At 39.2% G+C, this 13892-nt stretch overlaps 2 protein-coding genes across 7 annotated transcripts in view; one reads left to right on the top strand and one right to left on the bottom strand.

Annotated features, from left to right (window-relative positions):
• The window catches only part of LOC308521179 (TATA box-binding protein-like 1), a 54242-nt gene extending 52024 nt beyond the window's left edge, over positions 1-2218 (top strand). For all 6 annotated transcript variants that reach the window (XM_081094045.1, XM_081094046.1, XM_081094044.1 and 3 more), the window contains one exon: positions 1689-2218. In XM_081094045.1, the coding sequence (XP_080950171.1) occupies positions 1689-1768 (80 nt within the window). In that variant the 3' untranslated portion in view covers positions 1769-2218. The remainder of the gene's footprint in view (positions 1-1688) is intronic.
• Positions 2219-4552: 2334 nt separating this feature from the next.
• SLC2A12 (solute carrier family 2 member 12) overlaps positions 4553-13892 on the bottom strand; it is a 47398-nt gene continuing 38058 nt past the window's right edge. The window contains exons 4-5 of the mRNA XM_081094041.1: positions 12346-12478; positions 4553-6270 (exon numbers count right to left, since the gene is read on the bottom strand). Of these exons, the coding sequence (XP_080950167.1) occupies positions 6099-6270; positions 12346-12478 (305 nt within the window). The 3' untranslated portion in view covers positions 4553-6098. The remainder of the gene's footprint in view (positions 6271-12345; positions 12479-13892) is intronic.

The following is a 13892-nucleotide window of genomic DNA, read 5'->3' as shown; positions in this document are numbered from 1 at the left end:
ATAAGTATACTGTCCACAGGCATTTGGATAGTTTCCAGTTTTGAGCTATTAAAAATATTCTAGTATATTTTTTCATAATATTACTTTTAAACTTATAATATCTTGCATTTGAAATACTTAAGAGAATTCAGTTTTATGAACTTTATAAAGGTTTTACATAAGCAAAGATGTAAATATAATTTGTACCTATTTGTTACATATCTTTTGAGTCAGCTATTTGGAAGGGGCGGTTTCTAAACACTAGGCCTAGGTGTCAGAGGGTAGCAGTGACTCCACAGGATGATTTGTACAGGTGCCGTGGTTGTACGTTGTACAGAGACATTACTTGGGAATCAGACCCAACTTTTGGCACATTTGTGTTAAGGGAAATTTCTTTAGTGTCCTTGAGTTTTTCTTTTTCTTCCCTCAATCCTTAAAGGAGAATAAAAATTATTAACACCTTTAAACACTCAATAAATAAGTTTTAGTTTTGACTCATCCCATGGGTTTTCACACCTACTTCTGAAACTTTTTAAGCTTATTGCCAGGGCTGTGCCTGAATTAAAAGTGGAGTGGTGAGGAACACATCTATTTGTTCCCTTCTTTCAACTGTCATTTCTGTACTTTGGAACCCAGACTTCTGAGGGGCCCCAAAGTCTACAGATAAGTCTTTACTAAGTACAGAATAAAATGATGCATATGTAAAATCTGTCTTTTATCGAGTTAATAGATATTTAAACAACACAATAACAAACTGAAGACAACTGACCTGGTTCATTAGGATGCGTTATATATTTACATCTGTAATATTTTATGGAATTCTATAACAATTCAGTGAACACATACTCAGTATGTGTTCCCATGGGCAAAGCACTGTACTCTGTGTAGGGGTAAACTGAGTCAGGAAGGGAGTGGACCAGTGTAAGACGTATTCAGATTGTCAGAGTATACAGGTCCATATGTATGTTTTTTAGGATCCTTCAAAGGTGGTAAGTATAGTTAGTGAAACCATTTTTATTCAAAATGTTATGAAAATATTTTTTATTACCCACTTTCATGTTTCTTTTGAGCTATTTAAATGAAAGATTACATTTTTTAAAAGTTATTCCCAGCGTCACCTCATTCCCTTGTGCTTTTTTGTGTTCTGTTGCCTCAGTAAGCTGCGAGGGTGAGATGGCCAGATTGGTAGTAAACATGTTGCTGCCAAGGAGCAGTAAACCTGTGGGCATTGTAGACCAGGTGGCTTCTAACAGCCTCCGCGTCCCAGCACCTGGGAAGCAGCTTTGCTTTACTCTGCTGGGCTTCCGACTCCCGCAGGCTTCAGTTGTAGCCTCACAAAAAGCCAGACTGCAGCCTCCAAAAGGAGAATGGTTTTCTGGGCCCGTTTGTCCTTTCTCCCGTTACTAGTCCTATCAGCACTTTCTATTCTCCTCTGGGATAGTTTGTGTGTAGTTTTTTATCTACGCTCTTTTCACACTGGTGCCCTAAAACGAGATGAGTAACATCATTTTTGTTTCAGATTTCCTTTAATTGTCCAGGGAAAATTTTATTCTCTTAGTTTTCATTATGACTATGTGTATACTTATGTTTGTAGATTATTTAAAACAGTAACCCCTGAACTGCTTGGGTATTTTTAATTGTGAGAACTGAGCTTTTCCCAGTGCTTTCCGTGCCTCTTCTCACCCCTTCCTCCGTTGTATGTGTTTCAGGGCCCAATGTAAAGGCTGTCGCTACTGCCGTGGAACAGATTTACCCGTTTGTGTTTGAAAGCAGGAAAGAGATTTTATAATTCATCACTTAATTGGTTAGAATCCCTAACTGAGCACCTTTTAAAACCTGCTGCACATTGGACTCAAAACAAAAGGAAACTGGACCAACAGTAATTGAGAAAATAGACTCTTATTCATTCACGGCTACAGTGTAAAAAGCTCCAGTCCCTTTGGATTTTATTTCAAACTTTGCTGTAATATAAAAAGGAAGTTTACAAGACATGACATTGCTGCTTTTACAGAAGGACGTTCTATTTATTTTCGCAGTAATTCTCATGTCCCCATAAGCAGAGCTGTCACAGCGTGCACTACCTTAAATTGTTTTGTTGTTATTTTTTTCCAGTTTGAGCTAATGTGTTTTATTTGTGAATAGTCTTTTACATTTTTGTATGCTGAATATGGGCACCAAAGAACCTGTAAAAGTTATCTTTTTCAATTGAATATGCACAAATAAAAGTTTGGAAAAGGTCTTTCTTCATATCCATTCTATAAATTTTATTCCCCATTTTCTATGAATAAAAATTGTATTCATAATTTTTTTTAATCTATGCAAGCTTAGACTTTTGCTAAAGTGTGTTGGCTTCTTTTTGAAGTATGTTTTGTGAATATATATAATCTTTTAATTCTCTGTTACCAAATATCAAGTAGGGATTTTTTTTCAGATTAGAAATAAAAACATGTATACAAATTCTAGGGAACCAAAGTAGAACTTTATAGATTAAGCGTAATGTTTTATGTTGCTAATTTAATATGCTAGAAAATGTTAGATATCTTTTAAAAGTTACAAAAGTGTAGTTTTAAAAAGAGAAACTTCTTACTTACAAGATGGTTATAAGAAAGAAGGTATGATGGGTTGTACCTCATATGTACCTTTGTATTCTGGAAAGACTCAACTCTAGTTGTAGGAAAGTAATAATCTTAGGTTGGTACTCAAGGCTATACTGTCTTGTCACATGGTGATATATTGTGCTGTTTTAATAAGAAGTTCCACTAGTTGCCTCTGTGCCACGGTATCATAATCTAGTTCAACTTGAACTTGAAAGCCGTTTTGCAAGATCTGTCTTTCCCTTGCTGTGTCTTATGTAAAGGAGCTAAAGAGTGACTACTGAGTATATAGGATGGCTACTCTTAAAGTAATAAATATGCCTTTGTGAAACAGTGGCTGTCTGGCTCAGCCACAAGCCTTGGAATGGTAATGCAGGATCAGGCTGCCATTGTGCTCTGCCCTGTGTGTTTAGGAGTTTAGTATAAACAGTGATTTTACCTAGAAATAAGACCTAGTCCAGAATCAAGTCAGCTTCTCCATAGGGACAATATTCCAACACAGTCTTCCTCTAAAACCTGAATTTCAAAAATGTTTGAAATCTTTGTGAAAAATTGCAATATCTTAACCTCTATATTCTAGTACATTTTCCTTACCGTATTATAAATCTTGAAAACTTAGTTTAAGCACTGCACTGAACAATACATATTACTTTGTTTTTGTCGTCTTCTCTGTATCTTCCCCTACCCTGCCTCTCACTCCCTCATAAGCAAGGGCAAATGCTAACTTTTGTATTTTCTTTCTTGTGAAAAACTTAACTGTGATTTTCAGACTTCTCTTGTCCTTACTTTTACATTTGTGTTTATTTGCTTCATTTAAAGTTCCAATAGGATAGCTAACCTCATAAAATAGAGAATAAAATTCAATCAAAAGGTTACAGGTTCTGTGAAGACTTTTTAAATTTGAGATTTTCCACTTATTTTTAATTAACAGTAATTAATAAGTGACGTCCGGTTTGCTGTGTTCCCAAAAAAGGAATACGGAAAAGGGGAAAAAACATGATTATATGGCCAGGGTACGTAACCAGATGTCATGACATTGTCAGTATTCGAGTGACTTAAAAACTAGTAGATCAGTAAGCAGCTCATCAAAATGCTTTCTTGGAAAAGAGGAGGAAAGACAATCTGTCCAGGGCTGGTTTCAGGCTGCAGGAGCGGCACCTGGCTGACTGGCCTGGACAACCCACGGAACTTAGCAAAGCTGGTGAGAAAGGAGCCAGTTGGTGTCTTTTGCTGGCTTTTCACAAGTGCTGTAAATGTTTTTATAAATAAAAACTGTGACTATATACATACAAATTCGAAGTATTTCCCCTTTTATTTTTGAAAATCAAAAAGCTCTGATTGGCGGTGTATTGGGTGAAAATTAGATTGAAGATAGAGTTGTTTAGTTATAGACTCAATAGAAAAGAAAAATATTACAAAGCATTTTAAGATACTGAAGTTGAAATCACTAGTAATAAACATAATAAATAGGTTGATAAACAGTTTCTTGCCCGTTAACAAAGAATGGCTAAACCAAGATAGCTAAAGTATACATAGCATTTGAATTTCAAAGAAAACATAACAATTTTGTTAAATATCTTATATTCTGTGATGCTTGTCAAAGCACAAAAATTTATATCGATTACCTATCTTGATTTTTTAAAATCTCAATATAATTCCACTGAAGATTTATAATAAATTTCTTAAATTTATCCTCTACAGAACACACTTTCTCTTCTTCAAAACAAATAAATGGGGGGGGAAAAAACCACACCAATGCATGCTCTAACTTGCATATGAAATGTTACACAAGACCCAGCGCAAGTAGTGCTTCTGAATGTCATTTATCTCAAATCTCTTTTCCTCATAACTTCACCTGCCAGTTTTAATCGAGAGAGTACATTTCAGAACCAGGACTGTTAGACATTCTCCTGAGTCTCTGATAATATAGTTTTACTATTTTTTAATACTCTTTTTTAAAAATATATTTTTATTGATTTCAGATAAAAAGAAAGAGGGAAGGGGAGAGAAACATCAATGATGAGAGAGAATCATTCATTGGCTGCCTCCTACATGCCCCACACTGGGAATTGAACCGTGACCTCCTGGTTCATAGGTTGATGCTCAACTGTTGAGCAATGCCAGCCGGGCTAGTTTTACTATTTCTTACAACAGTTAGTCTTCCACTTTGTTACAAGGAATTGTAGTATCATATACCCTTCTATCAAGCTTGGGACAGTTTGTTACGTCCCAGGAGGAAAATTCCAGGCTAAATAAAAAGGGTCCTTGTTTTTGACTCAGGATTCTCTTTTCTTCAGATTAATCATATTTTTGTATTCATTCTCAAGTTAGGTTGCTCATTAAGTTTTTTTAGTGTCTTCCATAACTTATAATATTAGTAATGTAATGGATTACTACTTAGTGGTTTGAGATTCGTCACTGTAGATTTTCTATCATATCTAAATTCTATAGGTAAAATGCTTCACCAAGTTTTAAAAGTCAACTGGAGAAATGCACAAGAGAGCAACTCATTGTGTGGGTGGAAACCCAAGTTTCTGGTGCAGTCGGCGATCTCTGTTTCAGCATAGAGAAGAACAGCAATTGTCCTGATGTCTGAATGTCATATATTATGGCTGTAATCATCTGAAAGTCAGCATTGATTATAGCCTGTATGCCATAACCTGAGGTAGTGATAATCCTGAGGAGTGCAAATAATTACAGGAAACCGGATCGCTATTAAGTTACGAATGCCTTACAAAGAGAATTTTATAAGCTTGGCTTGAAAAGTCAAATGTAATTGCTTCGAGATTGGGATAAGTAATCTAATGGCCTGACTCCTAATGTTTTACTAACAGCTACTTCTAAATAAATATGGTCCCAGGAATTTCATATTGTCCTTTCTATTCATCTTTTTTAAGTGGATGAGAACATGCTTATTTTTCTCAGCCATTAAAGAATTATTTTTCGCATTATTTTATAATGCTAATATGAAATTCACAAAAGGTACTTTACATTGTAGTTCACAATTCATAAAATAAGATGCATAATGTTTGTAACCTGTTAAACTGTAATTAGGATTTATCACTAAAAGCCTAGCCAGCACCCTCTCCTAATGTAGAACGTATGTGCAATTGTCCACATTGTGTTCTGATTCTTTTTTACACAAGACCCAGTGCAAGTAGTCTTAGTAGGCAAAAAACCACAAGCTTGTGTTTAGACACTTATGTATCTGAATGATAAAACCACAACTGGCCTCTATACATACACAACTGAAGGCAAAGGTGATTGTATCCCTAGTTCAGTCTGTCAAAGCTACTCTGTGAAAAGGTGCCAAGTGTAGAACCAGCCAGTATTTTTTTTACCTGGTATCCTGCTCAGAATAATAAAGAGAGTTTTGGGGCCTTCTACCTCATTCACCTATTGTGAATGGAGATTAAAGGTTGTTTTAATAAATTAACTTCATGACACTAAAGACAAAACATGGCATTGGTCAACATGTATTGGTATGAAGACTCCGTACTAAACGTTCTTACACTGTATCAACATCTATAAGGTTTTGAGGCCAGTAGGTCTCTGGACCAGACTGCCTTGGTTGTCCCCCACCACACAGCTTTTACACTCCAAGAGCTGCTCTTGATGTTTTCTTTTTTGGAGTTTTTTTGGCGCCAATTCCTCTTGGTCATGACTCATAAAACAAATGTTGTTTTTCACATAGTTCCTGAAAGAGAAAGAGGCACTAATGAAAATGTCATTCTTAGTTTACAGTACTTGAAAAAAATGTGCAAGCTATTCTTTTTTAAATCTCTCTGGGCTTTAATGTTTTAGCTATGCAAAAGAAAAAAAAAGATTTTTTTTGTTTTTATGGCAGAGCCTTGATGTATCATAGAATTGAGTATACCACAGAACGTCGGTTTGGGGTCTTCTCAGGCACGAGTCATTCCTATATGATATTCAGAGAAAGACTCCAAGTAGAGAGTTGCATAGGACTAATGGAGGTACATCCCAGATCTCTCATTCTTTTCCATTTCTTAAACTTAGGCCAATATGCCTTTAAATATATATATCTACATAATCCTATTTTTCATTGTTCCCTCCTGCATTAAATTCTTTTCTACAGGATTATCCCCCTCAGCGTGAAAATATGCTCTAGTATTTCACATTTATTAAAAAAGAGAAGTCTACCTTTGAACCTCTCTCCCCTTTCAAATAGCTTTTTCTGGAATTTAACTAGTTTATCAAGTGACTGCAACGTGCCTAGTACTAGGGTAGGGGCTTTGGATAGAAAAGAAAAAGACTCCTGTTTTCAAGAAGCTACATTTTAGTAGAGGGGATAGCACCTAAGCATATAATTTCAAGTACTGAAAATGCCAATGAGGAAAAGGGGGAAGGATTGACTTTTTTTTGGGGGGGGGGGGCGGTGTGGCATATGCTGTTGGCATCTCTAAAGAGGTAACATTTGATCAGAAACTGGAATGAAGTTAGGGAGGAAACCAAGTGAGGAATTGCAAGTAAAGTACTGTACCTACAGAAAGTAGCCACCAATGGCTGGAGCATTGATGAGTACATGAAAGGAAAATGGGATCAAAGACTTTTTTTTTTTAAGATGGGGAAAAAATACCATACCAGGTTTCTATGCTAATGAAGAGGTAAAATATGGATGATGCAGGGGTGAGCAGGGAGAACTGTTGGAGAAGAGAAAGGGAGCCAAGTGTTTGACCTCACATAGGAATGATGGAGCTGAGAGAGAGAGCGGGGAAGGTGTATTGGATACAAATGTGAGGGTTGATGTGGATGGTTATAGAAGTTCCCTTCTAAGTGTCCTTTCTTTTAATGAAGTCAGGCGCAAAGCCATCAATGGGAGTAAGGAGGGCGAGGAGGTGGGGAGGTTTCCGGAGAGGTGTTACTGAGCAGTTACCTAGGAGAGAGGCCAGTAACGGACTAGGGATGTGTGTGTAATGGCCAGGCAGCATTGCAGGCCACCTGAAGTCAGTGTTCATGGTTTTAAATGAGACCAGGCCTATGCTTGTGTGCTTTCTCAGCCAGGTTCATCTATGTGACTGCAGAGGGGTAAAATGTAAATTAGATCATGTCATTCCTCTGCTTAAAATATTTTAGTAGCTTCCCCTTACACTTAGAATGAATCCAAACTCAGATTATAAATCTCTACATACCAGTATCTATCGAATTTCTAAACTGGATCTCAAAGGTTGCAGCCTCCTGGATTTCTTTCAATTCCTGGAACAGTTCAAGTGTTTCTGCTTTATCCTTTACACCGACTGTTCTGTTGGCTCTTGATTATCACTTAGATTTTATTTTAAATGTTACCTCTCAGAATAATTTCTCAGCTCACTCAATTGAAAGTAGCCACCAATCACTATTTTATCAGTGCATTTATGCTCACTGATTAATCATAGCACCTAGAATGATGTCTGACACATAATAGATGTTCAGTAAATATTTATTGAATAAATGAATTTGGATGAATGAAGGAAGAAATGGCCACATAAAATTAATTATTAAAAGTGAAAAAGAGCCTGGCCGGTGTGACTCAGTGGTTGAGCGTAGACCTATGAACCAGGAGGTGAGTTTGATTCCAGGTCAGGGTACATGCCCGGGTTGTGGACTTGATCCCTGGTAGGGGGCATGCAGGAGGCAGCCAATCAGTGATTCACTCTCATCATTGATGTTTCTCTCCTCTTTTTTGCTCTGAAATCAATAAAAAAAAAATGTTTTTTAAGTGAAAAATAGGCCTCAGAACTAAAATATTTACAAAACAAGAACTTGGGTTCCTCTATATGTTTCCACTTAAGTTGGAGTAAAGTCCAACTGAAATAGCACATGTGGCAAATGTCCCATATTGAGTTTTTAACTTGCAAGGCAGGAGTTCAAAACAAAATCCTTTCAGATTACATTTTTGCTGGAATCTTTCCCAACCTCTCAGCTGAGTCACTTTATTTTATAAGAAACTTAACAACTTTGGAAGAATATTTGTTTTCTCAGGCTGGTAGGAATAGAAGTAAAAGAACCCAACTCCAAATACCAGAGAGGAAAATGTTAGGCGATGTGTACTATCAGATTTGGAGTTGATATTAGTTTCCTTTCTCACTCCTTAGCAAATCATCGGGATACGCACATCAGGACTATCGCTTACCCTGGTGACAAAAGTTAATTCATTGTTTCCTTAACTCCTAAATTCACAGACCCCCGTAACTCAGCAGTGTCCTTCCTCAGTCTTTAGGTTAACTTCCGCTTCCCAGTCCTCGCAAGGTCCCCGGGCTTCCTGCCACCCCACATTTCCTTCGCTGGTTCCATAACTTTCCAGTACCATTACGTATTTTATTCTTATTTCTGTCTCTGACATTTCCCTCCAGGGAACCTTGCTACAGGCATATTTCACACATACTTTGATCAATCTACACACTTCAAGCTGCTTACATTTTCATTTTCAAAGCCTTTGCCAACCTGCTGCATCAGGCTAAGACAAGCCCCAGCCTCTTAGTGTTGCATAAATGGGAATTCTCCAAGATTTCTGCAAGCAGCTTTGTCTCTTGCCTGCCATCAGTCCTGGGTTCCACCACATGGATACACCCCAGCAGATGCTCCTGCTGCTATGAATGCGTTTAAAATGCAGGATTGTTTTGCCACCTCATCTTTCATACTTCTCTGCACCAGAGCCCTTACGTGGTTTTGTTCTTCAACACCAACCTGCCAGCGCTTGTGTGGTCTGTCTAGGGGTCGACAGTACCTTGGCTTTCGGTTCTATCCTACGTTGCAATTTATCACTTTCTTGGAGAGGGTCTGGCTTTAAGTTTGAGTTATTGCATGACTCAAAAGTAACAGAAATATGATTCTTGTAAAAACATGTCCTGATTCAGTCTTACTAATTTAGATTCCTTCCCCACCCCAGATGCTGACAATAGTTTTGTTCAGTTTTGGATCACATGTTCTTGGGGAATGTCTTATTCTGGAGATCTGCTAGAAGGAAAGACAGGCTTCTCTTAAGTTTTGCTTTCAAATTTTCATTTGGTCTGCAGTTTGATACGTTCCGACAGCCCCCTGTGAAAAATAGATCTAACAGTTTCTTAACCTGAACTCGGCCTTCAAGTTGTACTTTATAAGAAAGAGTGCAAAACAAGAATGATAATAGGGTAGCTTCCTTTGATGAATTCATTACCACGTTCTCCCTGGTTCAGTGTTTTAAGAATTTTAACAAACCTTTATATTTTAAGGGATTTTGCTCCTCCAGCTAGTAGATGGGTAGCTCAAAAGTGCATATACCCAAGGTGGGTTTCCATAACGCCAATGAAACAGGCCCCAGGACCCCTCACCCGCACAGCCCTTCCAAGACGCACACTGTTGTGTATAATTTTGCATTCATAATTTGTGATATTTTTCTTAAACTGGGCCCTAAAGCTTATTAAGCTCCACAAAATGTGGATCTGCTCCTGCTTGTGGACCTCTGTGTTGAGTACCAAATCTATTTCTCCAACGTAGATATTTCTCCTCAACTCCAGCTCCCAGTAAACACTGGCCTTCTTTCCCCATCACTTGCATGTCCCATAGGCACCTCAGACCCTGTGCAAACTGATGAGGGTTAATCCCTGACCAGCCACCAGACTCCTGCCTCCCAAACCTGCCTTTCTCCTCTTCTGGGTCTGACTTCAGTGAATGTCCCGTGTATACCGGGTTAGTTCTCTAAGCTAGAGAGATCCCTGTTCCCTTAACTGCCTTTTCCAGTCTTGCTCCGAGCTGTGTAGGTTCTATCCCTGCACCAAGACCAGACTCGTAGTTTCCTGTCTGATTCTTCCAACACACTCCTCAAAGGTCTCCCTCATTCGCCACCCCTCCTGTCCTGTTGTTTTTCTCATGCCCATTGCTTTCAGGATAAAAATCCAAACTCTACAAGATGAATCAAGATCCTTCCTGACTTCTCTGTGCCCTGTGCCCTGGGCTCACCTCTCGATCCCCAGCTCAGAACCTGCCCTCTTCACCCACCACTGGTAAGTGGACTGGCCTCTACGTGCGACCCCTCCTCTGACTTCCACACAGTCCCTTTGCCCAGATAACTCTTTCAAGACCTTGCTCTGGAATTGCCTCTTTCAGGAAGCGTTTATAGATGAAATCCTCCAATGCACTTTCCTTCGTGTCTTCCAACGCAGTGTGTGAAATGTCTGTTTTCTTATCTGCCTCTTAAAGAAGCTATGGACTCTTTGTCCCCTGTATTTTCAGCTCTTTCTTGGCACAGAGCTGGCCCATAGGAGATGGCCCACAAAGAACTGAATAAGGAATATCTGGAGTGGGAGAGGGAGTGCCTTGGGATAGCCAGTGTCTCACTCATCTGAACAGACCTCTTCCTCCTCCCGTTGCACAGATTAAGTCACATCCTGTGACCCACAGAGCAGTTGCCTTCCTGACTATTGTATTTCTCTTTGTAAATGAGTATCATTTTCATTTTTTCTTAAAAACAGGGCCTTGCCCTAACTGGTTTGGCTCAGTGGATAGAGTGTCGGCCTGCGGACTAAAGGGTCCCAGGTTTGATTCGGTCAAGGGCACATGCCTGGGTTTCGGGCTTGATCCCCATTGCAGGGTGTGCAGGAGGCAGCTGATCAGTGGTTCTCATCATTGATGTTTCTATCTCTCTCCCTTTCTCTTCCTCTCTGACATCAATAAAAATATATTTTAAAAAATAATAAAAACAGGACCTTATCTTTATCAAAAATTACCTGTATAGTTTGATGTTTAACTTATGGCTTGAATTAAGAGAAAAGTTTTTTTGCTTTTTACTAAAGTGATCTGTTTCTAAAATGTGAACCATTTAAAAGTGTATAAAGTAAAAAGTAAAACATTTCCCACAATCCTGCTGACCACGCACCTTAATAAATGAGGATTAACAGTTTGGTCTATATAAATACACATGCCTACCATCACTCAGACAAAAGCTGGAGAATCACTATGCCCACAGTTTCAGTAGCAATCACACATTTCTCTCTAGTGGACAAACTATAAATATATTGTTTCCTCCCATTTTATTCAAACCCAAGAACAAGTATCTCTACATTTTCAAGTATAAGGTTTGACTCCTGGGAAGAATAACCAGTTCCCCTTCATTCCTGTTCCCGATGCACCACCCCTTCCCCAGGCCTGTTTCAGCCGTTAGAACTGTGAGTTCTGCTACTAAAAGAAAAGGAATTTCTGACCGCCCACTTCTAAGTGAAATTGCTAAAGTGATGCCTGCATTTGGAATTTATTTAACAGGTTTTCTGAATGCAAATTTCCTCAGAAACTCTTAATCTTTCTTAAACTTACTTTGTGCTTTATTTGGAATAATGTGTAGACATTTAAACCTGAATTTTCCTGATAATCTTAGCCTTAGCAAGGGCTTAAAGAGACCATCAGGTAGGATAGAGATGGAAGAACTGAAGCCCGTGCTTCTAACACAAGGTGAGCCTGATGTTCCAGGATCTACCCTCAACCCCAAACAAACAAACCCTGCATCAGGGAAAGCTGAGGAGATGTGAGGGTCCTTTGATCATTGCAGAAAGAGCTTTGAACGGTTCACTTGTAAGAAAGCATCGATTATTCTAATTCCTTAGCTGACTCACCCAAACTAAATACACGTCAGAGTAACTGGAATTATGCTATGAGATACGGTTCCACACCAAAGAAAATATCCTAAAATACTTTCAGATGTTATTATGATTTGGTTGTATATAAAAGCTACATTTATTTATTTATTTACTTTATTTTTTTTACCAAAAAGTGCTGTTTGGAGAGCAATGCACATCATACTTACGTTTTTGCCAGTTCCATTGATATTTGTTCCAAAGAGCATCCCTTGGTCTCAGGTATAAACACAACAATGAACCCCAGGGCTGTGAGACTCATGATCGCATAGATAAAGCACACCCAGGGCAGGCCAATGAGATCTACAGAGGATGAAAGAGATTGGTTAGAAATGCAGTCGGTATTGCTTTGATGCCACTTGTGGACAGCCGCTTCTTAGAACATATATAAAAACAGGTATTTTCAAACACGAGACAGTATCCTGGGAAATTAAAGCTACAGCCAGCCTCGGAAAGCTTCATGTTTTCAAACCACCCCAGCTTTCTCTGGCAGAATAAGTAGCAGTCTTGCAACCATCACAATGTATACCCAATGCTATCTTTTTGGTGAGCATGCTTTTCTCTTTGCTCACTGCAAAAAGAGAACTGGAAACATATAAAGCAGAAGGTAAAATATCTCCTCTCTCTCTTCAGGCTCCACAATTCCTCTCTGAGAATCACTGCTGTAGCAGTTTGCTTTCTATTAATGGACATTTTAAAAGACACATTGATACAGATGGATTTTCTTGGAACAAACTCACCCTTCTATACTCTGATTTAAATAAATCATTTACCTATTGGCAATATTTTATCACTTAGTAGCTAGTGTATTTGCAATGCTTCTTCCTGGATTTACAAAAAAAAAGGGATGATGGTTCTAATGAAAGGCATTCACTTGCTCAGATTCAGCAGCAAGAAGCCTAGTTTTCCCTCAAACCACTTCCTGCCGAAGGTACAGTTCCTCTGTGGTTACTGACCAAGGCCAAGATACGTTAACCACTAGCTGGCTAACTGATGCGAGATGGCCCCCTATGCACTTGAGCCTGCATTTGCATTGGGCCAGCCCCTGGCTCTGCAGCAGAAAGTCCAGAGTGGCAGTGGGTAGTAAGGAGGCAGCTGGCCCTTCAGACCAACCACAGGCTTGAACTGTGCAAACAGCCCTCAGCAGCTGCAGCCACAAATCACGACTAGTCAGCTAGGAACCTAACCGGACAGTTATGTATGAGGCAGTTCCATGAGTGCAGTGGAAGGAGCTGAACGTATAACCACCAGTCAGCTGTGCCGGGAGGAGAGGCAGGAAGCAGACACAGCACTGCTGTCCTGGCGTTTTATTTAAACTGATGTGTCTGTGCTCTTCTCGCTGTCAGCATAGAGTCTGACACAAGTGAGTGCTTAATAAAGTGCTTGTACAATTGGTCATTTTCCCCTTCTGGGGCATAAAACCAGAATAGAGAGTAAAAAACCCCAAAGGTTGTCTCATCAAACGTGTCTCCTGTTCTGTTTTACTAGTAGCACTTTCAGTAACAGAGGGCTCGCCACTTTCCAAAGATTTTCTGTGCATGGTGAGCCGGCCCCACCTGTTGAAAAGGCCTTCCTTTTCCGTTCCTACATGCAAGTCCTCCTTTCAGGAACTCTGGCCGGAGGTTCTGCTTTGCCCTCTGGGTCGGCTCTCCCCATGCCTCTTCAAGACAGCGTTCAAATGTGTCTGTGCCCCTCCACCCCTCCCTGAGCATCCTCT

The sequence above is a fragment of the Myotis nattereri genome, assembly GCF_964212035.1.
Source record: "Myotis nattereri genome assembly, chromosome: 6".
In the NCBI taxonomy this organism is placed as follows: Eukaryota; Metazoa; Chordata; class Mammalia; order Chiroptera; family Vespertilionidae; genus Myotis; species Myotis nattereri.
The sequence above is the reverse complement of the archived record's forward strand: the minus strand, read 5'-3'. Positions and strand labels throughout refer to the sequence as shown.